At 43.0% G+C, this 24,546-nt stretch overlaps 1 protein-coding gene across 6 annotated transcripts in view; it reads right to left on the bottom strand.

Moving 5' to 3' along the window:
• Window positions 1–24,546, bottom strand: part of LOC133209908 (lipoma-preferred partner homolog) — a 313,797-nt gene that overhangs the window by 6,195 nt on the left and 283,056 nt on the right. The window contains exon 10 of one of the 6 annotated variants that reach the window (XM_061348850.1): window positions 6,354–6,797. The exons of the other annotated variants lie outside the window; for them this stretch is intronic. Within the exon in view, the coding sequence (XP_061204834.1) occupies window positions 6,708–6,797 (90 nt within the window). The 3' untranslated portion in view covers window positions 6,354–6,707. Of the gene's footprint in view, window positions 1–6,353; window positions 6,798–24,546 lie in introns of those variants that run through there. 6 annotated transcript variants of the gene reach the window in all.

Raw genomic sequence — 24,546 nt, 5'->3', positions numbered from 1 at the left:
TAGATGCAAACAATAAATCTGTGGCCATGATTTCAGTCATTTCACTGGACTTTAGGAAAGCAAACTTCACCTGCTGCTCCTGCTTGGTGCATCTGAAGTTATCAAATAATATTATCAACCAGTGCTTGAATCTTTGATGAGACAGAAAGTCCATGATTACAATATTGATTACGATTAAGATAGACAGAAATAAGGAGGGGGGAGGGAAGGAAAGGAAAAAAAATCTAATGGGCCAGAAATATAAAAAGCTGCTGGAAGGCAGTTCATGTTGACAAACACAGGAGGCTAAAGTTCTTCTGCTTCCTCATGCAGCAAAATTCCCAGGGAAAGTAGTGCTTTGACTGACCGCATTGTTATTTCTTCTTTGAGCCAATATTCTCAGGGGCAAGGTCCAGACCTTACATGTGCAGCCAGAATGTATTGTCAGGAGATGAGTCACCAGGAGCTCAGAGAGGTTACTTCTACACTCACATATTTGCTATCGGACGTTATCTCTAGGCTGCAAATCACTAATAAGACACAAACATAAAATACATAGGTTCATATCAGAAGTTCAAAAGGACTGTTTTTGGAAAGGTCAGTATGAAAAGTCCTAAAATCAACCCATTTAAGAATTGCCTCACAGATTTGGAAAGGGAGCACAGATAGACTAGCATTGGTTTCAGACTGGATTTTGCTTTATGCCTTGTAATAATGGGCAGGAAAGAATTATTGCTGGCCTTTCTGTCTGGTTGCTGTCACCATCATCATCATTATAACAGTAGCTGGTATGCCAGGAAAAGCAAGGTCAATGATTTTCTCCTTGGAGAAATAACCTAGCAAATTTACCATTTTGCTTTGCATAAGCAGATCACATCATCTCAGTCTGCATCCATGCTGTTTTCTATATTGCCAAGGAAGAAATGCAGCATACTGGCAGATACTGACAGAAGATGGTGTAAGGCATTTGCTATTGACATCTTCTGAATATGTGTAGGTATGGAGCATTTGCCTCACCAAGTCACCGCTTGCTTCATTTCCAACAATTGCCAACAACAGAGGCCAAACTATGAGAACAGAATAAGCAAAACACAGCAATTCCTGAGGATATGCTTCCAGCCTCCAGCAATTTCTGGCTTACTGACTTCCTGAGCCAGAACTTGGCTTCTCCATATTTAGCCTCAAGTTAATGTTTCTCCCATGAACTTTCTCAATTGCTTTTTGAATTCTAATAAACATCGAGCACCCTCAACATGGCCATGAGTTTCATGGCTTACCTGCATGTTGGGGCTGATCTGCTAAGCAGGTACCCCCTGCAGCCCATGTAACAGCGCTGTAGACAGTAATACTGAGCACAGCCTATCTGGTGCCATGGACACAGCAGAGACCTGCAGCTGTAATCTACCCTGCAAAGGATTTGATACAACTCCTACTCACACATTTCGGACACACAGTTTATGACCACAAGGAATCATGACAATCATCTTGTCTGATACCTTGTGTTAATGCTGACTTTGGTGGGAGTTTTGCCGTGACCAGGGGAGCAGGTAATCATGCTTCTGGATTATGCCTTCAGAAAACATATGTCTTCTGCTCCCAAATCTCAGCTCAGCTGTACTGTTTGACATCCCTGCAGCCAAGACAAGCATTTTAAATTAACCAACTACTGATTAAACCTTCCATACAACCAGAAAATCAGACCTAAGAAATTTATTCTTTTCATCCTTCTAAGACTGTACCAGTGAAGAAAAACAAAGTCATTAGCTTCAGACTTCAGTTCACTCCCTGTCTGGAAGCATATTTGCTTAAGCCTCTTCCCCTGCTAGAGCCCTGGTTCAGACCCTTCAAGGTGTTACCAGAAGATGCCAAAGGGAAAGCTTCCTTGATTCACACCCATTTGACCTCAGGTTGCTCTAAGGCAGGATTTGGCCTGTGGAGCTAACAGGGTTTTCTTTGATACTCTAATCAGGTTATCCCACATGCCTAAGTGCTGCCCCAGCAGCTAACAACCTGCACAAAGGTATTTCTACACATTATGGGAATAGCATCCCTGCAGGATTATAAGTTTGGCTTCTTGATTTTGCTCTCTTTCACGTTTAGCTAACTCTCCTAGCACCTCCTGGATCTTTCAGACCCTCACAAAGTTGAACAAGATGAAGGAAAAAAACCCAAACAGTCCTATTTTAATTCTTTTCTCCTAAGTGCTACTGCCAGCCCTCTCTGTAATCAACAGGTAGAGCGGAGTGCATCTGATGAGTTACTTAGAGGACCAAAGCAAGGCACAGAGAAGAAAGATAAGAACCAGCTAGAAAACATCAGACTAAGGGGCTATGGTCAAATTCATGTCATAAGAATATGGACCACGAATCAGGTACAGGCACAGGAGAAAGTTCACCACCCCTTTCTCTTATTTTTGGCTAAGAGGCAGGGAACGCCCTTCTCTTTTGGGCACACTTGCATCTTTTTTGAGGTTTGAAAAGAATGGGGAAGAAATCATCCATTTCTAAATGGAAGGTAGGCCCAATGTTAAAGGCTGTTTGAGCCCCTTTCTCTTGAGGGCAGAACTGATTATCCATGGCAAAGAAAAAGAATCTTGCCTAGGCAGAATAATACACCCTAATACCAGTAAGAAAAATAACCCCAAGCAAAGACACACTAGAACACAAGCAAATAACTGAAATGACTAGGACATCAAGCATCAGCTTGCAAGTGAAAACTAAGAAACACAAATGTGTACAGCACTATCAGCAGCAAAGTGGGAACAAGCTGCTTGAGAACAAGTATCTGGCACCAATTTGGTGGTGGGAGTTGTTTGAGGACCTCCCTACAGCAATACTTGGCCCTTCAGAAACTGCAGAAAGCCAAAGGGAGTTGCTCCGCAGATGTTAGGTTTAAACACGGGCCACAAAGTGAAAATCCAGACTGCTGGGAAAGACTTCTGGGATGCAAGAGCCATTGAAGACTGGAAGTGGGAAGTCTCTGAATCCCCTTCTGTAACTTCACAACCCAGATGGAAAGCTGGCAAATGGCTCTGAGGAGCAAAGCTGCAGTGACAGCCTGCAGGCTGCATTTCATCCTGCCTCCCTAATGCTGTGGATCATAACTTCTCATAACCAGATTTTAGGTGACAGCAGTAACTCACAGTACGGTACAGCACAAGGACCCACCCACAGTGACCTAGCAATAGTCTCTGCACTGTGCAAAATGGGTGAAAGAAAAATGGTGGCATCTGATTTGCAGTTAACACGATAACTAAAGTGGGAGACTTGGCAGTCCTGGGGTAACGGCTGGACTTGATGATCTTAAAGGTCTTTTCCAACCAAGTTGATTCTATGATTAATGCAGAAGAAAAGCCACACAGAGATTAGTCATTGCTTCTTCTGTCCTGACAATTCATCCAAAGATCTAACGAACGTAAATAACCTCTCCTGCACTCTGAACAGACCAAGCTCATGCATGAGGACATGAGCATGGCATTGCTTATTTTGCTGGGAGAGGGGAGGGAAGCTGCGTGAGCAGCAGGTTGAAGGAGGTGATCCTGCCCCTCTGCCCTCGTGAGACCTCACCTGGAGTATTGTGTGCAGTTCTGGTGTCCTCAACATAAAAAGGACATGGAACTGTTAGAACGAGTCCAGAGGAGGGCCACGAGGATGATCAGGGGACTGGAGCACCTCCTGTTCAGCCTAGAGAAGAGAAGGCTGTGTGGAGACTTCATAGCAGCCTTCCAGTACCTGAAGGGGGCCTACAAGGATGATGGGGAGGGACTCTTCATCAGGAACTGTAGTGACAGGACAAGGGGTAATGGGTTAAAACTTAAACAGGGGAAGTTTAGATTGGCTATAAGGAAGAAATTTTTACTGTAAGGGTGATGAGGCACTGGAATAAGATACCCAGGGAAGTTGTGAATGCTCCATCTCTGGCAGTGTTCAAGTCCAGGTTGGACAGAGCCTTGGGTGACATGGTTTACTGTGAGGTGCCCCTGCCCATGGGAGGGGGGTTGGAACTAGATGATCTTGAGGTCCTTTCCAACCCTAACTATTCTATGATTCTATCAACAAAGGAAGAAATTACACTGGCAACTCATGCACAGGGACATGAACTCACTTTCTGCAAGCACTGCAGAAGAAATTTTTTGGAGTAACTGCACAGAGGAGATGGTATTAGCTGCAGAATCAGCTGTTGTGCTAAAACCAGGCATATGGTCAACTACTGTAGCTGAACTGTAACTTAGTAAAGTGTGGTAAGTGAATTGCTTTAAATCTTGTGACTCCGTCGTTCATTTCCTCAAACCGAGGAGAGCAGTGCAGCAGACATTTTCCCCATTGTGGGATAATTTTTGAGGCTTGAAAATGTTTCCATACTTAAGACAGAACACTTTAATCTCAAGAAGTCTGGTGAATTTATAAATCCCAAATTTGATCAGGTCAATTGAAACACTGCACTTCAAATAATTTCAAATGGTTCCATTTAGGTTTTGGGTCTGCAAATATAGTCGGATTATAAATTAAAGCAGACATTGGTGGAGGGTTTAAGTGTCAAGATGTAATTTCAACACTTCCAAAACCTGGGTTTTTTTTGTTTTTTGTTGTTTTTTTTTTTGTTTTTTTTTTTTTTTTTGGCATTATTTCTAGCAAAGAAAATGCAAGACCTGATTTCCCCCCAAAATCTCCAGCCATCCCCAACTGCTATCTTCATAGATGGGTAAATCTTGGAAAACACAACATTTAATTCACTAATGGCCAGCATGAAATTCCTTCCCCCATATTTGAAAAGAGAATTTGGGCATTTGTGAGTTTCTCACTTAGCTTGACCAGCTGGACACATTATTAATAGTGGGTGACACTCTCCTTCCCTTCCTGCTGCTCCCAGTGGGCTAGGTCCAGCAAGGGAGAGCTCTGCATAACATCTTGGCTGATTCTCTGTTGTTTAGACCACATTGCCATAGTTGCACCAGTGTGTTGGGGGGCAAGAGATGTGACCCTTGACAGCCCAAAATGCCCTGGCAAAATCTCCTAATTCAGGCACAGTGGTAAACAGTGAGGATGCACTTTAGCTGATATAGCTTGTTTTGCTGGGAAAGAAGAAGGTAGATACTGGAATAAATTACATTGGCAACCCTGCAACTTTACCAGCATGATATGGGTCTGAGCTGCACATACAGTTACCAGTTACATAGTGTAGGCTCAGGCCATAGAGGTTGCTGTATTCAGCGGCCTTCAAATAGTTCTTCCATTCGGCTCAGCTTTTAGTGGCTTTCCCAGCACAGTAGCAATACCACAGCTGGCATGCTTCCTCTCTGCTGGAATTTGCATTTCTTGTCAGGAAAACTGAATTCAGCATTGTATTTCTGGACTCAGAGCAGCTGGAGGTGAATCTGACAGAAAGTCCTCTCAGCATACAGGGTGAAGGAATCCCTTCCCCTTGCCCTGTAACTATTAGAGGAAAACTAGATGTATTTTATTGCTTTTGTTAGTAGCAAAAATGACAATGATATACAATTGAGTCCACAAGCGTGCAGTAACATAAGGGCCGCGATGAAAATGGATCAGGGCTTGAGAAATGCTTCTCAAATGATGTGTAGATGTCAAAATATGCTCTACAGTGAGAAGAGGAAGAAGCTCCATTTCCTCCTCAAGATAGCTATCTTATCAATAAAAGGAATGGCTTTGCCATTGTCTGAGCATATCAGAACCTGAGAGGAAACTTGGAGAAGGCTTCTGGATCTGACAGGCACACAAGCTGGCCATACTACCTGGACAAAGGTACATATTTTCAGTGCTTAACATAAGTAATGTTTGGAACAGCACAGGCAGTGGCAGGGTGACTTCTCTGTTGCTCAGTGCCAGTTTAGACAAGACCCATATATGTCCTTAGTACCACCTAGCTGAGAGTGATGAAGGAACATAAGGGTTAAATGATCTGCTCTGCATCAGGCTCAACATCCAACCACAGTCACACTGACTCCTTCCAGCTAAAAATCCACAAGAAGCCTGATGTTGGAAATTACTTAACTACTTACTGGCACTCAAAGCTACCCATCTTCTGTACATTCCTTGCTCTGACAACACAGAGATCTTTGTCACTTTAGAACAGCAATGCTTACGAATGTAACAAATGAGGGAATAGTTCTCTAAATTGGTGGGCTGGAAGATAAAATGCCTGTATTTTGCATCTGAAATTTCAACCAAATAACTACCAAAGGCAAAGCACTCCCATACTCTGTGCCTCAGTTGGCCTGTAAATAAAATGGCTGTAGACATCGCATATTCTGGTGAGAAACTGGATGCTGCTATATTTTATAAATACTTGTCAAGTAGTTTGTGTGCCAAAATGGTTACTTCACGGAAACAAAGTATTCTTAACAGCAAAACCTTTTTCTTTTTTTTTTTTTTTAACTGTAATGATTGCACATACCTCAAAAGTCAAACAGGGCTGACCTGGGGAGGCATAGTACCAGGCAACAGCATCTGAAATGTTACTCAGAGTACTCCAATGTGACTACAGCAATTTGTGAGAGTAAAATATTTTGATACTGAGGACATGTTTCTAACTCACGGTTGACCTAAAAAAACAACCATGGAGAATAAAGAGCCTGTGCTTATGAAATTTTTTCAACAATAATAGTTACAGTTGCATGCAATGTAGTGAGACAAGCAACTGAAAGCATTCTTAGCAACTATAATGTAAAAGAACATTGTTACATATCTTGGTAATCAGGTCCTGTTCCTTCAGCAATTTTCAGTCGAACGAAGGTGCATTTCCAAACCTTCTCCCATCTTGTCTACTGCCACCAGACAAGCTGCACATTCCTCACAAAACTGAAACAGGGAATTGTGCATGTTGGTGAGCTCATGCTTGCTGCTAGCACCTCTGATTAGGGTTAGGTATGAACCCCTGTGTAATGACATGAAGTTAGTCATTATACCAGGACTGCGTATGGACCACAAAACATTTAACCACTAAGCTGGGGCAGGATTTTGGAGGGCTGGAGAGATGAGCATCTATAAAGCACAGCAGCACTAGCAGAGCACAGAAGACAAGCCTGCCTTGGCAGGGAGGGATGATCTGATAAGGCAGTTTCCATCTCTGATTTCTTCAATCCAAGTTGATCCTGAGCTCACAACCAGACCTTTGGCCCTCATTCCAAACCGTTGCATAATATAGTGCCTGGCGCAAGATGCTGATTTTCAAAGATTTGTAATTTGAAGGAAATCCCTCAAAATCCCTCCTAGAATGCCAAAGGTAAACAGTTTGTTCAAGGCTTCTGCAGCTCAGGCAAACTGGCACACAGCTGCCACTGAAATCCCTGGACCCTGTCACACAACAGCAGCCATACCTCATGATATTAGCATTGCTTCATACCACTGGGGTCATTACCTAGAGAGAAATAACATGCTGGCTTTGCCAATGGGTTCAAGGATTTGTTAGGACTCTTTTTTCCACTGGAGTGAACTTTGGTAGCTTTAAAATCTATGATATTCTATTAGCTTTGCTCCTGAGGGGAAGGGGGAATACATTGCAGGTTTTGATAGCCTGTGCTCTTACCTATTATTAACACCCACACATCGAGTAAGAGTACCTACAAACCATCATCATAACTCAGGGTTCTGTGATACAAAGTGCTTTGCAGAATAAAACAAAGCCGTTCCCTATGGCCAAGCACTTCCAGTCTTTCTGCTACAGATGTAGCACTGCTTGCCTTATATGTTCTCTTCATCAAATCCATCTCTTCCCTCAAAACATGATGAGCCTGACCTTGTATGCCACACTGGGAGTTTTGCCTAAATAAAGACCAAAGAATTTGTCCTGTTGCAATTACTTTCTGCGCCGGCAGCAGAATTACATGCAGCTGGGAGATGTGGCAAACAGTGAGCAGATACACCCTGCTCCTTGTTTAGATACAATTGTGGACAACACAGAGATTTCAAGCTTAATTAGCAACGCCGAGGAAGCTGTTGGAGAGAAATTTCAAACTGCTTGCAGTCTAAACTGATTAGAACTTTGTGAAAACAAAACAAAATTGTGCAGCAAATCATTAGGCTACAATTCAAGTCAAACTGAACCGCATCAAAGGAAATACAAAGAAGTGACTATCGGCAAGAAGTGGGCTTTCTTTCTTTTCTTTGGTAGAGAATTTTATTTCATAGCCTTTAATAAACCTGATGCTCCAATCCAAGCTTGCCACTCTGGCAAAGAGCTTAACCAAAATAACACTGGAACTCATAGCTGACAGACCAAAGAGACTATAAATTGGTGAAATCTGGGCACAATACAAGAAGAGAAATTTAAAAAATCCAAAATTCCATTCAATCTTCCTGTTTTAGAATTTTGATGCAACTGACTATTGACATGGAAATGTTATCTTGACCTTAACTGCTAAGGCTGACTTGTGGAGGAAAAAATTACTGACTCTGTGACATCTTGGTGGTTATTTATAGTTCTCCTCACCCTCCTCTTTCTTGGTATTTTTACGTTAGAAATGAATTCTCACTTTTTCCTGAAGGACTGTCTGAGCAGTGCAATAATTTATGACAAAAACCATCAAGAAAATGGAATCTTGTTATTAACATGGAAACCAACTTTTAGTTGTGAACTTTGTCAGTAAACTAGCATCCAGCAAAGCTGAGCTTTTTTTTTGGTTACAGATTGAACACCACCAGCCTTTTAACTACAACCTGTTTAAAGCTGGCTTTTATGCTTCCTGTGCTCTCCAAGAGAGTTATTCTGGAGAAACTAAGGGAAAAGACAGGCCTACCACTTGAGAGCCCAGGTACTTCTGAAGTCTGTACAACAACAAAGGCAGAATCCTTCACCTTCGCTCCTTCAGAATAAAACCACACATCTCTAAGTCACAAGGAAGAGCACAACATCAATTTTCCCCTGGTTATTTCAAGTCATAGTTAAGGGCATCTCTAGGTTTTTTCTAATAGCTACCAAAGGTTAAATATTTCACATGAATATCAGTTTAACAGCTCTCCTTTCCACGTAAATTGCTCAAGCAAAGAGAATGCAAAGCTTCTCCTGAATCTCTCTTACAAGTTACAAGAGAAAGTTGTGTTTTCTAGTGGCAGGGACACAGCACTGGAAACTAAGGGTGTTTGGCTTCTGTCCATGGGTTCACCAGTGCCTCTAAGAGTCTCATTTCATTATTTTCCACTTCTGTGCTACAGATTATCTGTGGAGTCAGCTTACTAAACTATTGGGAGGCCTGCGATGCTGTGAGAGAAGTCATGTCCCTATTATGAACACCAAAGCTGGCATGTACTACTACCAAGAAATAAGCAACTCCCCAAAGCAAACCAAAGCAAAACCCAAGAAGGTAATGAGATTTTGCGCAGAATTTCATAGAGCTTTCATTGAAACACCTTTTCAGTGCAAGATAATATTTTTCCAATGTATACGTGCAAGTTGTGAAATACAGGTCATGGCAACAGTTCAGCCTAAAAATAGCCACTTTTAATAAATAAGATAATCCAATAAAATGCTTTGGAAAAAAAAAAGAACTGACAGTGAAAATAAGATTCTCCCAAATCCCTGATGTGTTTGTTAAAGAATTGCCAAATGTATGTAAGTCCTTGATTCAAAGAGAATATATTGGAGCCTTTAGGGCAATGGGAGACTTATCTGTGCCTGGAATACAAGGGATCAACACTTCATGGATGCTCTAAGGTCCTTCCCAAGGGAAGGGAAAAGGTAGTTTCTTATTTCCCAAAGAAACCCTCATGAGTGAAATGCATATTTTTAAAGACTTTGGAAGAGTACTGTGCAGGCACCACAGGCAAACAGCACTGGGCACTGTCAACAATAACAGAAAGCAGGATTTATCGCATCAGCATAAGGCAAGAACTGTGTTTCTATACTCTTTCCCCTCTGCACTAAGACCTGGAATTTTATTTTTTTTTGGAGCTAGGATTTCTTCAGAGACTTGAACTGAGTTATTCCCTGGAGCAACATCCATATTCCTGTCTGGAGTCAGACTCTAATTGGAAAGAAATGCAGGCTGGTGAGTAAATCCAGGCCAGCTATATCATACCTAGCAGGTATTGGGATTATTTTTAGATGTAATGACATCCCTATCCTTTTCATTCAGATGACCTGCATGTTTGCTTCAGTCCCTGGTCTGCAGAAGTCTGAGCCACCTGCTGAGATAAGAGTGACAAAGAAGGAAGCAATACAAAAGGGGAAAATTGAGACAGCTACAGAAGTAGAATCCAGACAAGGCATGCACAGAAAGGAACTTCTTTGGGAAGTCAAGTGAGATATAAGAAAAGTGAAAATCCATCTGCTTTTTAGCTGAAGACGAATGTTCCAGCCTGCAAACCAATCCATTGCCTTCCTTCCTTCACAGTGAGATGATCTCATCCACAGAAAAGACAGAGAAAATGATTTACATCAGCCCCTCTGTACCTCCAGCCCATCTCCAAAGATGCTTGTGCTACAACTCAGCTCAACAGAGCTGGGAAAAAGAGAATAATACATACTTCCTTCTAACCTTACAAACTGATACCCACACAATAGATCATATCTTTCCTGGAATGATGTGTGAAAGGTAAATCGGAAGCTTTGGTCTGCTCTTCTGTTGAAGACACTGTGGTGGGACTGTTGGACTAGAGGCCCCTTGTAACACAATTGCCTACCTAGTTAATCTAAACCTCCTAGCACTGTTCTTTTGCTCTCAAAATAGAAAAAAATTAAGGGTCTCTGGAAAAAAAAAAAAAGTTTTTTAATTTAGACAGACAACACAGAGACTTGGATACAGAGATCTTGACGGCAAAACCATGGGAATGCAAATGAAAATGGACATGTCGAGTAGGTGGTAATTCTTTGGTGTCAGCAGGGTTAGTCAAGGATGTTCAGAGCAGTAAACTTGCACTCTAAAGTCATTTCTTTCCCTTTCATCATCACAAGAAATTTTGGATTAATTTAGAATATGAAGGACACTGGCCTGAGCTGTCGTGAAGGTTTATGTCAGAGCAGAGCAGACTGAAGATCAATCTGACAGTTGGCATTTCTCTATCAGGTCTTTTACATCACTTGAGGAGGCTGCCCTAGATGTTACTAAAAGATGAAAAGCACAGGCACTGAACACTCTCCTAGTCAACTGTCAGTCCCTAACATATAGTAACCAGATTACTCCAGAGTTTGTGAAAGCAACACCAAAGGCTTTCAGCCAAACATTACATTTAAAAAAAGAAAGAACAGTTGAGAAAAAACAGCAAATCCCAAATGTGAATGGAGCTTTTGAAAAGAAGAGATTCACTTGGGCACACATGGCAGTAACACAAACTCCAGTCTTGTGACAGCACTTGAGATTCAACAAGCAAAGTGCAATAGCAACAGAAGGAGAAACCATCTTGTCCAACCTCACTTGTTTAACTTGTTTTCCTAGTAACAAAGATACATATAAAATGTGCATTTATATAAACACACTGAATGTATAATAGGTATTAAATAACATGTCCATTCTTCACTGGAGAATAACATCCTGTAAGTGTATGGACTCTCAGACTGACATCATACTGTGGTTATGGAATACAGAGGAAAAAATAACATTATTCCAGGACCATTCTGTTCTGTAACTGTTCCATTCTGTTATGGGGATTTTCTTTCTATAACAGTGGAAAAGACCATGCTCTGGTGCCTCATACAGTATTTTAAAAGGTCTGAGATCACCTGTACCAGTGCTTGTTTCTCATTAATGTAACTGCTGAATTGCTCATCTCTATCCTAATACAAGTTACTTCCAACTTTCCTTTCTGAAGGCCAGAAATTGCCATTTCCCCAGCAAGAACATCTGAACACCCAAAGTAATCTGACCCCCACCTTTTGCCAAGCAGCTCACACAAAGTAACTGGTATGAGCCAAAACTTTCCAAGCTGACTTAATGGACCTACTAGGAACAACAGAAGGAAGGACTCTTCTCCATCAGGCTCTACTGTCTAGGTCCAGAGTACAAAAGGACAAGACAGTAACACATGGCTCATGTACCTGATGATCAACTAATGCAGGCAATATGAACAAATACTGGTGGTCTCCTAATGAAAGAAACAGATTTTGTTGCTGACACCATACTACCCCACTGTGCAAAGTGGTCCCTCCCCACACGCTGCTACACCAGCTTCCAAAGAGACAAGGGAGAAGGACAGAGGGACAGGGAGGGGCAATGAAGGGTGGGAAATGAGGAAAAAATCTAGGACTTTCTGAGTCTTTTTTTCCGGGTTTGCTGCTGGGGCAGCACAGCCCGACTCTGCCCTACCTGTAAGTTTTCCTATGGAAAAGTTAATGTTGGCTCTTTCACATGCAGTGCAAGTCCAGCAAGCATCCTCCTGCCAGTTCTGCAAGGACAGCTAAGGAGTCTTGCTGGAAATCTGGCCCCAGAGAGAAACAGCAGTGGAAAGCAGCCATTTCAGAAGCACATTATTAAGCCATCAGACCAGTAGCTACAGGATCCCCATGGAAAAGTTGATCCAGGCACTTTGTATAATTACTTGAGCCCTTCCCGAGTCATTTATTCCCCTTTGTGGTTGGCAGGGAAAGTCAGTATCGTCTGGAGCTGCAAAGACATAGAGCTTTTTAAGAAGACAGGTTTGTAGGTGAACACATTTCTCTTTGCAAAATCTTTGCTGGAGCACACTGTTCGGCAGCAGTTCAGGCTTTTTGCAGAGCTAATGCAGCAAGCTCAAATGAGCATAGCACATAGGCAAGTTTAAGTGCTCCATTTGCTTTACCTACATATGTTTTAACACTCACATTTTTAGATGAAGAGGCATAAAAATAGCTTAATTGTGTATATTGCCTACAGTACTGCTGGACTCCACCTGTGGGAAGGAACTTGAGTTTAAATTTTATTAAAGTTGCACATGTTTCCAGGAGGTTACTAATTATCCTGTGTGTTTTATACAGTATTTCTGGCTCCAGGGTCTTTCTGTACTTTTCTGAAAGAAACCCAACACAAAAATATTTGAGCTGAGATCTGGAATGCATGACTGAAAACCAGGCACTCACCCCAGGGTTCATCTGACCCCACATATCCTTGCTCTTACCAGGCTTTGGAAAACGCTTTGAGATCTGCTGGTGAGAAAATACTGCCCGGATACCAAAGACCTGTCTTTCCAATTTAATTGTCCTGCTTCCATGCACTTTAAACTCCACTGTTTGTCTGGCATTCCTCAGACTAGAGCTGTGTGTAGAGCTGATCTGTTGAGGGCCTTGTGTGTGAATTAATTCACTTTGGGTACAACCCTCCTTTAAACTGTAAGTTGCTTACAGACATAGTGCAAAGTGTCCTCAGGGATGGGGTGTTCTATATTTTAGGGTGGTTAATTCAAACCGCCTTTTCTTAAAGACAGTCCATGCCTGCAGCTTGAGTTGGGGTATGTTCAGCATCTTGCAAAAACAAAAACAAAGCAGCCCATAGTCTCTCACAGAGAGGACAAACCACAGGATGGCTAGAAAGGAGACCAAGTTTTGAAAACACCAGCCTTTACCTCTTCTGACCTAGATGGCTGACCATCCCATGCACCACTACTAAATGTTTTTCTTGTGCTCCTTGAACAATCTCCAGCGGCCCTAAATCATCACTCTTCAGTGGTATCAACTAGGTTTACTGGCATCTGGACCTTTCATGGCAGGGGCCTAACAGGAGGAACATGTTAGCCAGTGTCATGCATGGGACACAGGGATCCTGCCAGCATATGATATGCATGTTCCCATCTTCCTCTCATGCCTGGACTCTCATTCTCTTTTAGGAACGTGACAAAACCCAAAACAAGGCACCACTCCTTCTACCCCAAATCCAGTCTGTGAGGTCCTTGGCACTATCACAGCATTGTTTCTGTGCAGAATCCATGGTAACTGATTCACTTACAATTTTTAGTGCTTTACAGGTTTGACTAAACCAAGACTTCCATGACAGTGTCCAGGCATCATCTGAAGGCATCAAGAGATGCAGACTTTACACTTACTAGTCTTTTGTTCAAGTAGTAACCAGTCATACTGTCAAACTGTTTGTCTCATTTCTATTGTGAGTGTTTGGCTACTGTTTCCACCATTGTTCTGCCTTTTGCCACTATATAAGTTTGTTATTAGCCAGTATATCACCTTATACATCACACTAAACCATCTTTGAGAAGCTGAACTGTCCAAACTCATTTTAAAGTTTTTTTCTCTCACCTTTGGCTCTTTCCTCCAACTTCTTCAGTCTTTCAGTGTCCTTGTAGGAAGTGAGAATAGATGGAAACTAGGGGACTAGACAGAGGATTCTACTCTCACCAACAGTGGACTGGTAAGTCTTCAACCAGTCTTCAACTTAAGTCTTCCCCAGTCTTTACAAGGAGATCTAGTATTAACCCTTTTTACCACAATACTGGAAGGCTTCCTTAGCTGGCTGTGCTGAAAGCTCTGCTCCTTCCTAAGGATGTCACTTTGCAGGGTGAGCCTCCAGATATAGAACGGGTGTTCCAAAAGATGATGGCCTTGTTCCTGGACAGATAGATGGCCTCACAGTTGGGTGTATTAAGCCATTTTTGTTCAAATGAGTCCAGCATGTTCATCTTACCAATCCACTAATTTTATCAGCAGTTATTTTTTCCTTTGTTGCTAATAACACATTACAGATAAGCATCAAATACTCTTGTACATAACAGCTCTGCAGTACCACACTAGAACTCTATTCCAGCCATGCTGTTTTACATGAGTTATCTTGTAGCAACAGTTTCACTAGTCCCAGAGATGTGGTTGAGGGACACATGGCCTATCCCAGGCTGCCTGGTTACCATCACAGAGAGTCTTAAGCAAAAGCCTTTAACAAGCTGTTTGATTTAATAGCATTTCAGGGTTTGTATAATATGTGGTAGTTACCCCATATATCTCTAGGAAATAAACACTTCAGTGTATAAAAGGTTTTCCATAAAGACTTAAAAATCGCTTCAACAGGAGGAAAAAGTATTTTATCTTTCTACATGCAGGAAAAAAATAAATAAAATTGCTAACCACTCTGACAAGACCCTGGAAAGCAACAACCTGACTCTAGTTATTATTGTGTAGGCAATAGCTGCATTTAGGCATGTCTGACTGACAACATCTTCAAAGCTACTGGTCAAGCCAACTTCTGCAACAAGGAAAGAGCACAAAAATCACCAGAGATGATGCTAGGAGTGGAAGCATAGAGAGAGCTTGGAGACTGACAATCAATTTTCAGAAGAGAAAACTGGAGTACAAAAGAAAGTACATTCCCAATGCCAGACATTTCACTAACAGAACCAGAAGAAAGAGATGTGAGAAGAAGCTGGGAAGCAACTGGAATAGCTAATACAGAGTGAGGGGAACCTCTGAAATTCATAGAATCATAGAATAGCTAGGGTTGAAAAGGACCTTAAGATCATACAGTTCCAACCCTCCTGCCATGGGCAGGGACACCTCACACTAAACCATCTCACCCAAGGCTTCGTCCAACCTGGCCTTGAACACTGCCAGGGATGAAGCATTCACAACATCCCTGGGCAACCCATTCCAGTTAATTTAAGGGAGTTTTATGCATCTAACTCGATTTCTGTATGCTGTGACTTTATAAACCTTCTTAATTATTCAGTGTCTTTTGGATCTTACGCTTACTTGCTGTAACATTAACTCAGTTTCTATCAATGGTGAAGAGATACTACATTAAAGTGGAATAACAAGAGCCTCTAATGATTCCCTCTGGCAACAGTACACCTCTGTAGAGAAGAAAACTTGTTTTCCCCAAGCTGCTCTGGCTAGTCTAGGGGATGGTAAGGTATAGAAGAGAAACGATAAACTCCCAGCACCCCAGGACTGTGGACATCCAGTCAGCTAAGCCCTCTGAAGTCACTCCATGGAAGTCTCAATGAACAATTATCAACCCACTTCTAAGGGCACAGAGGCATAGTGAAGCAACTCAGGCTGAGCAAAACAAAAATAGACATAAGGCAGCAGAAGAATTCAGAATAGGAGGAAGGGCTGTGAGAAGTGGACCCACAACAGTGTTCAGATAGGTTAGCCCCAGCTACTTGAAGTTAACCAGGTTTCTCATTTCCTTCCTCAAGCTTTAAGGCATTCTCAGCAATTTTGACACCTTTGAGGCCAGCGCACAGACCTACTGGATTATGGATCTAGGAGTTAAGGAAAGCACCAAGTGGAAGGAAGGCACCCACACAGACATAACAATGCTCTGGGTAAAAGGAGGAAACAGTCATTTCCCAGCTGGTTCCCAGAGCACAGGAATTATAGAATACAAGTAACTCAAGCACCAGGAAAACATCTTGGGAGCATGTAGACAGAAAACCTTAGGGTTGAATGCAGCTCTAGCACCCTAACCATGCCACCCCAAATAGATGGTGTCACACAGGGGCATAGCTGCCCCTACATACCCTATACGGGGCAAAAGCAACACAAGGCCACTTCCCCATGATGGGACCTCTTCCCCGTGAAATACCAGGAGTTCCGTCTTTCTGGCAGATATGTGAATGGTTGGTTAGATTTTCTTCTCCCCTTCTGACAGGTGCTGCCATTTGGCACATACAGCTGACATATCAGCTACACGTGCGCCTGAACTTTGTCAGTCCTGTGTAGGTACATGCTAGCTCAGACATGCAAGATGAACCCACTGAATAATTGAAGAACAGTGACACACGTAGACCCCCATTTTCTAAATCTTTGGCAAGGATTCCAGAGGACAGGACAGTCTGTTTTCATATGCCCTCTGTTCATATGCCCTCTGTTCATATGCCCTCTGTTTCCATATGCCAGTACATTTTCCAAAATGGCTTGTGCTTTAGATCCTCTTCAATTCTTAAAAAAAAAAACCTGTTATTTTTTTACCAAAACCCGCTGGAAAAGAAATCTATCAACAGAAAGGGGCAGTTACACCTTGAAGATAAGCACAGCTGAAGATCTTTTATGTAAGACTCCCCCCCCGACTGTGTGGAGAGCTGTTAAGATGTCAGATCATGGTTTGTTGCTCTCAGGGAGCCTGCTGCAGCACTCAGTCAGAACAAGTTTACGTCTTGGAGGAATTAATTTGTCTGAATAATGTCATCCTGGTTAAACAAAATGTTAGGGAAAATATTGCAGCATTCTGGTGCACCTCCCTGGACTGATGCCTATATATGGGGATTAGCCAGCGTGAAAGGGATCCTGCTGAGTCAAACTGGATTATAGCAGTATTATTTTCTGGAGACAGAAGAAAAGGGGAGGGAGGGAAGAGCTAGGGAAACCTTGCAAAAATATCAGCTGTTTGGTATGTTAAAGAAACAGCATGGATGAGAAAATGCTGCCCACTTACATGAGTGCAGCAGAGCCAGCTCAGCTGACAGCAGCGACCAAAAATAATTTTTTACCCCTTTTAGCCCTTCAACAACCCAACTCCCAGAAAGCAAGGTGGACTCCAACTTTTTCTGGGGCATCAGGAGATGTGTTGGCTGTGTTCCTGTCAGGCACCAGCACCATGGCAGCACCCTGCTGGGGATGATCTTCATGTTGGGAGGATGTGCGGGGGAGCCTCACTAGGCCTGCCCAATTGCCCTAACAGCATGTAAGGGAGCAAATAATCTTGCAGACTTCGCTCTTGGAGCCCGTGGGGAACTGGTGCAGATGGCAAGAAGGGAAAACACGCAGGTTTTCACATAAAGTCCCTGAGACACCTCCATTTTTCATCACCAGGCATTCACACAGCCATTTATGCGGTCATTGTTCAATGCTGGCTGGAAAATCAGGGCTGGTGGCGAGTCACAAATGAGACATGCCCTTGTACATCTTGTTTGCAGAGCTGGGTCTTCAGTGTGTTTTAAAGCGTGCCTGGAGCTGGTGTCCTCTCTCCAGCAAACAGCTTGACCTTACAGTGATAGCGTCAATTCCTTCACCTGTTTCCCTCTTGCCCAGCAATATTTACCTGTGCAAAGAAGAAATGCTTGCCAAGGAGAAAGCAAGGGGTGCCTACACCAAACATCTGCACCCTGCAGTGCAGGGGGGGAAGACTAGGAGCTGCCTTCCAACTCTCACTTCAAAATCAGCCCTAAATATCCTACATCTCAGGCCAGTGCTCTGATCAGTGGGACTGTGTGAAGGGCCTGAAGGTGGGTGAAGAAGACTTCCCCCTGTACGTTATTAAAGGACAGACCCTGGTTAAGCACAGAAGAGGAGCAAAACTCATGCAGGCGGTACTTTTTAGGCCAGAAACAGATGCCACAGTACAAGAGGCAAGGCCTATACCTCAATTTGTAGTGTTTCTATTCAGTAATGCTGGTCTTGGTGGATCAAAACCCCTGGGCCTGCTCCTCCTGGGAAGCGTCAGAGCCTGAGAGCGGTGAATTGTGCTAAAAGTTGTGCTTTGCAACACTGAGCTAAAGACTGCTGTGGTAGCAGTGGAAAAACACTTCTCTGTCCTCCACTGCCCAATCCCAGAATATCAAATGCAATGCTATGCAAGCCAGAGCTTACAAACACATGGTTCAAAGGGAAAAATTCAAATGGATTTGAGTCATGGGAGTATGAAAAAAAAAAAAAACTCAAAAAAAAAATAGAACATATCAGTCATGTTGTAACTTAGAAAGCCAAAATTTCCTCCCAAAGCCAGCAGTGAAACAGTTGCCAAGATTCCAGGATGCATCTCTGTCTGGAGTTAACATGGAATCTTATTTTTTTAATCCAAGTTTCAAGCCCAGTAAAATCCATTTCTGACAATAAGAACCTCTCCTGGCCGGCCAGACAAATAAATCATGCCACATCTCAACCCACTTTTTCCCCTCAGATAGTATTGCAGCCCATACAGCTACACCCCTACAGCACTGCCATGCCCATTGTGGTGCCCACCACACATTCCCCATGGAGCAAGACCCTTTTCCACCCCCTTTCTGCAGTCAGCAGTATTAACTGTGTGCTTTTCCAAGTGGGGAGTTGGAGCAGGTTGGGAGCCCGTGGTGGGAGGACAGACAGTCCTTACCCACACTTTCCTAATGAGCACTTCATGCCCTTCTCTCTGCACACCCCAGGGTATTTTCTGCATGCTGGTCTTAATTGGAGGTGCAACAAGACCTCATGCAAAGCAGCCTCTCCACTCACATCTCCCCTGCACCTCAAGAAGAGGGCAGTTTTGCCCTCCAGTTGAAGAGGTTTCAGAGCCCTGGGTCACTTGTCCTCAGGGCCCGTTTCCTAACCACATACATTTCATAAAACAGTCTGGGCATACTGCACCTCGACTTTATTTTCCTGCCTGTGTCAAAATAAATAGTCAGAACCACCCTTTCTGGTGAAGCCAGCCCTGAATGAGAGTGAATTAGAGCATGACTAAACAACCAAGCCATGCGGGAGCCATAGGTGGAGGAAAACCTACTTTCTAGGTACTCAGATGTGGCTTGCCTTAAATACACTGAGCAAAAGTGACACTGACACTAAGGTGATTGCAAGAGAGTAGTAGGTAGGGCTGGTTAAAATAGTCTTCCCTGAGAGGTACCACCAAGTTTCCACCATCACTCCCAAGAGACATGCACGTCAGACCAAGTACATGGCATGTAGCTAGATAAAAGTTATCTGGGATGAATTCCACCACAAGCAGACACTCTTAACAGAAATCCAGTTGTCTCCAAATCAGACAAAACCCCCTCCAGTGCTTCCTTAAAGAAATAGCAGTGAAAAACAAACCACCCCCCCAATACCCTGTGTGTAAACATCAACAAAAACTAAGTAGTTTGATACATTTTGCAAAAGTAAAACCAGAATAAGTGCTTTGCTTCCAACACATAAGGAACATATTATTACCACATTGTCTTCTGTGATTATTCAAGCAATGCATTTAAACATTCAGGGAGAGAATGTTTGCTAAAATATTGTTATGTAACATGGGGAAAATGACTAATTCTGCCCTTGATCTTTTCGTATTTTGGTCCAAGAAAGAGTCGCTAGATCTTATTCTCTGGTTGAAGCAGCAACACGGCTGAATTCTGACCCGATTCTCCCAGTGGCATTTACAGTGGGCTGACCCTATCTCCTGCAGCTGAGTTATTCCAGATTTACTGAGCATAGCTGTCTTCTGAATCAGTCCTTCAGAGCTGCACATTTCCAAAGACAGGTGGAATAAACAGAACACATTCCTCCATGCTTTTTGCTGACAGAGGTCAGAGATCATTTACTTCCAGTTCCTCATGACTTGTGGAGTCTGAAGCCTTACACATAAGCCAAGCAGGGCCAATGCCATCCTGCAGTTGCAAACATACTTTAGCAACTGCTGATTCATGGAGTGGGCTTGCTACATGAATTCCCCTCTTCTCCTCATAGCAGAAGTTACTGAAGATCTGTCCTGTGGGTATCCTTATTTCCAGTTCATTTGCATCAAGAGCATATATAAAAGACAAATAGATCTCTTCGTTCCTAGACACCTACTAGAAGCTGCCATTTTCCTACTCTAGTGTTGGGGGGAGGGGACTTTCAGTAGGCTTTCTCAAGCTGTGACTCAATCCAATCTTCATTGGAGTGAAACGTGTCCTACATATACAGAACAAAGCTGACACTGACTCTGGGGGTAGTCTCTGAAAAGCTGTAGTTAGAGCTGGTAAAAAAATATTTTGTTTAAAATTTCAGAAATGCCCCTGACTTCCCTTCCTAACGGAAAGTTTCCATGGGAAATGTCTGATCCTCACACACTTCTGAGAAGCAGCTTTCTATTAGTGAGGAAAAGAAAGAAAAATCTGTTCTCGGGGTTTCCTTTCAAGGCTTTTAGTTTCCATCGTTCAAAATGTGATTGAGATTTTCCTTTTGGGGGATAACTGGGATGAAAACAGAAATTTCCAACCATCTTCAGCTGAAATCCATTTCTTGTACAACTGAGTACATGTCTCTAAGTCACTGGAGAGGTAGTGATGGGTTTTAGCTCTCACAGGGCTGTGTTGTCTCCTCATAAAGCACATCACAGCTCAGGTATCTGCAGTCTTCATCAGGCTGCGATTGTGTTTTTATCTTTCCTACAACCTCCAAGTAAAAGCATAATGCTATGTATGATGTGGTGGGCTGGACAAGTCTAGGTCTTGCTCTAGCTTGGAGTTATGAGGGATGACAGTTACTAAAATCAAGTCTTTGGGATTTATACAGATGTTCCCACAGCCAGAATCCAGCTCCTTGGAGCCAACGCTGTAACATTTTCCCTCTTTTCCTAAGACTGAGGTTCAGAAGCACCCATGAAGCTCCCTCACTACTAACCTGTAGCAATGAGATTTACCTGGTCTGCCACAGAAGCCCTAATCATCACCCACTGAACCCCTGTTACAGCACTGCTTTTCTTTTTAATTAACAGCCAAAGTAAAATTACCAGCTCAGTGCTCAGTGAGTCTGACTTGAATCCATGCCCCCTCAGTAACAGTGAGGTCTGCTGTAAGCAGAGGAAAATGCATCAATCTGCTAAGGGATAGCAAGTCAGAAAGCCCCTAACTATACCAGAAAGTTTCAGAAGGCAAACAAGACTCCTCCAGCTACAGCACCAGGGCTTCTTTTGCAATTAGGAAAGAGAAGATAAGGGACAAGTGAATTTCCTGCTGTGATGGGGTATTTGCAATGGAGTCCCTATAACTACATCTTGTTCCTAGCAGTACTAGTCTACACAGTGTTGGGTTATTATGTACTGTCTTGGACTGCTTGGAGGTAATAAGTATTCACTGAAAATGGACTGCTATTAGCCACCGGCAAAAGCTGATTATAATAATGCCAGCACTGGAATATGTTTTCCACCCATCTACAAGAGGAGTAAAATAACAGGAGGGAAAAAAAAAAATAATAGAAACCCACAACACATTTGCCAGTGTTTGGAGCGTAGTGTGCTCTACATACAATTATTGAGAGAATGACAGGAAATTGACCCATTTACTCAGAAAAGTTCCTATCATGTTCTGCACTATTTCATTTCATGCCCATTTGAGAACAAGTAATTTCTCTTCAGGGCAGAAGATAAATTGTCAGCTCGTACACACATCTCTTTTCATTGCCAGGCACAAAAATATCACAAAGAAACATTTCCCTGCCCTCTGCTTAATTTTCTTCTTCTTTTTCATCTTCTCTAATAAATGGTGCTAACTATAAAAGCCAATGAACTGTAAATAAACTCAATTCTATTCCTACCTTACCTTGTGATTGATTTTTGGACATAATGTATTCCACCCACAAGGTCTCTTGTCTGATTCAACCACTCTTCTTAGTACCAGAGAAAAATCAGATAACAATCTCTGTGGAACAGCTTTATGTAAAAACAGAAACATTTGGCAACTACAGTTTCTTAAATGCACATTGTAATACATGCTACACTGCATTACGGCTCAGCAGACAGGCTTTGTGTCGGTACCGAGAGCACATGTCCTGCAGTGGGAGTCTTCTGTGCAAGGCTTTGACTGTGCATTTAGGCAGAGATTCTGCCAGCAGTGCTGCTATAGAAAAAGCAGCATTAAATGGTTCTTAGGTTGTGTGGTATAGGGTACAGGGAAGCCTAGCCATCTTCTCAGCTCTGCCCTTGAACTTAACCTGTCATTTGACCCAGCCATTTTTCCTCTCACTCTGAATGTGCTTGACAGAGATGGCAAACACAGCAATTGGATCACAGTAATAGGAAATGCACACAAAAAGAAGGACCCAGAGACCTGAAGACAGGAAGGTCCAGGGGGAGAGACAACACATGTGGATAAGAAGAGAAACAGATGTGATGGAAATATCTCTATCTACATCCTGAGCTTAGGTTTCTAGAGAACTAAGCTTGCTGTCCCTCCTACTTTCAAGTGACAATATTCAGTCCTGGACTGAGGACTGCCCAAGGACATCAACGAGCACAGAATTAAATGGCATCCCCAACTGCCAGCAGTTGAGGTCTGCAAGCAGAACATAGGTAACACCCATCCTGTATGACTGGAGAACTGCTAATGTAAAGATGAACCTTGGGCATGGAAGAGTCAGCGTGGCAGTAATTTTGTACTCTCCAGCTCCAGCCAATATCCTTCAAAACCCCTTCCAGTCCTCAGCCTTTTTTTTTCCCCAGTTTCTTGAAATTTAAGTTAGAGCAGGCCAGCAAATCGTGAGCTCACAAAACCTTTCCTGCAGCTGGCGTGCTGTCCAGCACACCTCACCTTACCTTCACAGCCCTTGCTCTGCAAGGTATAACCTCCTGTTTTGTATGTCTGTAGTGCTGAACACACTGCTCATTTGCTCTAGGACTTCATATTCAATCTGGTCACTTGCCACTGTTTTTTCATCTGAATATTAGGTTCCCTGCCCTCTTCCATCCTGGAGGATCATTAAGTAGGAGTAAAAATTACCAACAGTCTGGAGCAGGAAATGAAATGGAGAAGGGAGCCCAGAGTCAGTACCAGCCTCAGTGTTGTAAGTCTTCAATCCTAGACTGAGAACAGTAAAACTCATTTTTGCACAGGACCAGTCAGAAGAACCATTTTTCTGACCATAGTTTTGACTATGATGGAGCTATGCGGCATATGAGCTTGGGAAATGTCTTGCAAAAGAAAGAAGAGCCCTTCTTCACAAACAAGCAACATGTTCAAGGTTCTGCTAATTCACATCCAATCATTATTCCCCCGCTCCTTCCCCCCAAAAAAAACAAAAAAACCCAACAAAACTGAGTTACAAAAGGAAGAGTTTCCCAGTCAAGAATCATTCAGAAATTACAGCCAAAACCAAACTGTTAGGGGCTGCTCTTTATCCTGGGGAAATGTTGCTTGCTGCTGCTTAGTACAGAGCCTCTTATGCAGAAATCCAGTCTGCACATGCCTACAGGGAATGTGAAAAAGAGGGAGAGAGAAGAAAAACAGCTCCCTACCTCTCAGTGACAGTTTTGTTTCTCTCTGGCTAACAGCATGGCCCTTTGGACACATGCAAGAGAACAGCAGAGAGCATTACCTGACTGGGAACAGAAATGCTGTTCCCTGCTGTGAGGGCAGCCAGATTTGCTCAACTCCCCAGAAAAACAGTGAAAGCATTAAGGGACTACTTTTACCTTCCCATCTTCATCAGCTGAAGAAAGAATTCCCTGTGGCTAATTACACATTTTAACACCAAGGTAAAGATTGTCCTCTAACTGCAAACATTTGCCTCCAGCCTTTTGGTACAGCCCAGCTCTGATCAGGGGACCTCAGGCACTGGCATCAGGCAGTGGTGATCGAACAGGATGGTGGTCCCTCACCTCCAACCCTGTGATGCAGATGCAGTTAAGGAACATGATCACTGCTGAAATGGCATTCATCAGGAGGTGTCAGCTGCTGAATGCGCAGCTTCCCGCCATGTGCCAGCCCCATCCAGTCCTCCTCCCAGCCACTCTCCCTGCCGACTTAAAGCCCACATGGGAGGCCTTTTGATCTGCTAGCTACCACGAGAAACTGAGATTTTCCCTTAGAGTCAGACTCAAAACCCACCAATCCACATATCTGTGGCAATCTTTCCAGTGATGGGATATGGCTCTAGCTTTTATCAGGTAACTTCTTGCTGCTTCTCCACAAGCTAGGCTCATTGGGCTTACTCTTGGTCCCTTAGAAGATAAGAAATTCTTCCTAACATCGAGAAAAATAAGACAGGGCT

Source organism: Neopsephotus bourkii, unplaced genomic scaffold (assembly GCF_033783945.1).
Source record: "Neopsephotus bourkii isolate Nb327-2 ecotype Australia unplaced genomic scaffold, CSIRO-AGI_Nbou_v1 NB_369, whole genome shotgun sequence".
In the NCBI taxonomy this organism is placed as follows: Eukaryota; Metazoa; Chordata; class Aves; order Psittaciformes; family Psittacidae; genus Neopsephotus; species Neopsephotus bourkii.
The sequence above is the reverse complement of the archived record's forward strand: the minus strand, read 5'-3'. Positions and strand labels throughout refer to the sequence as shown.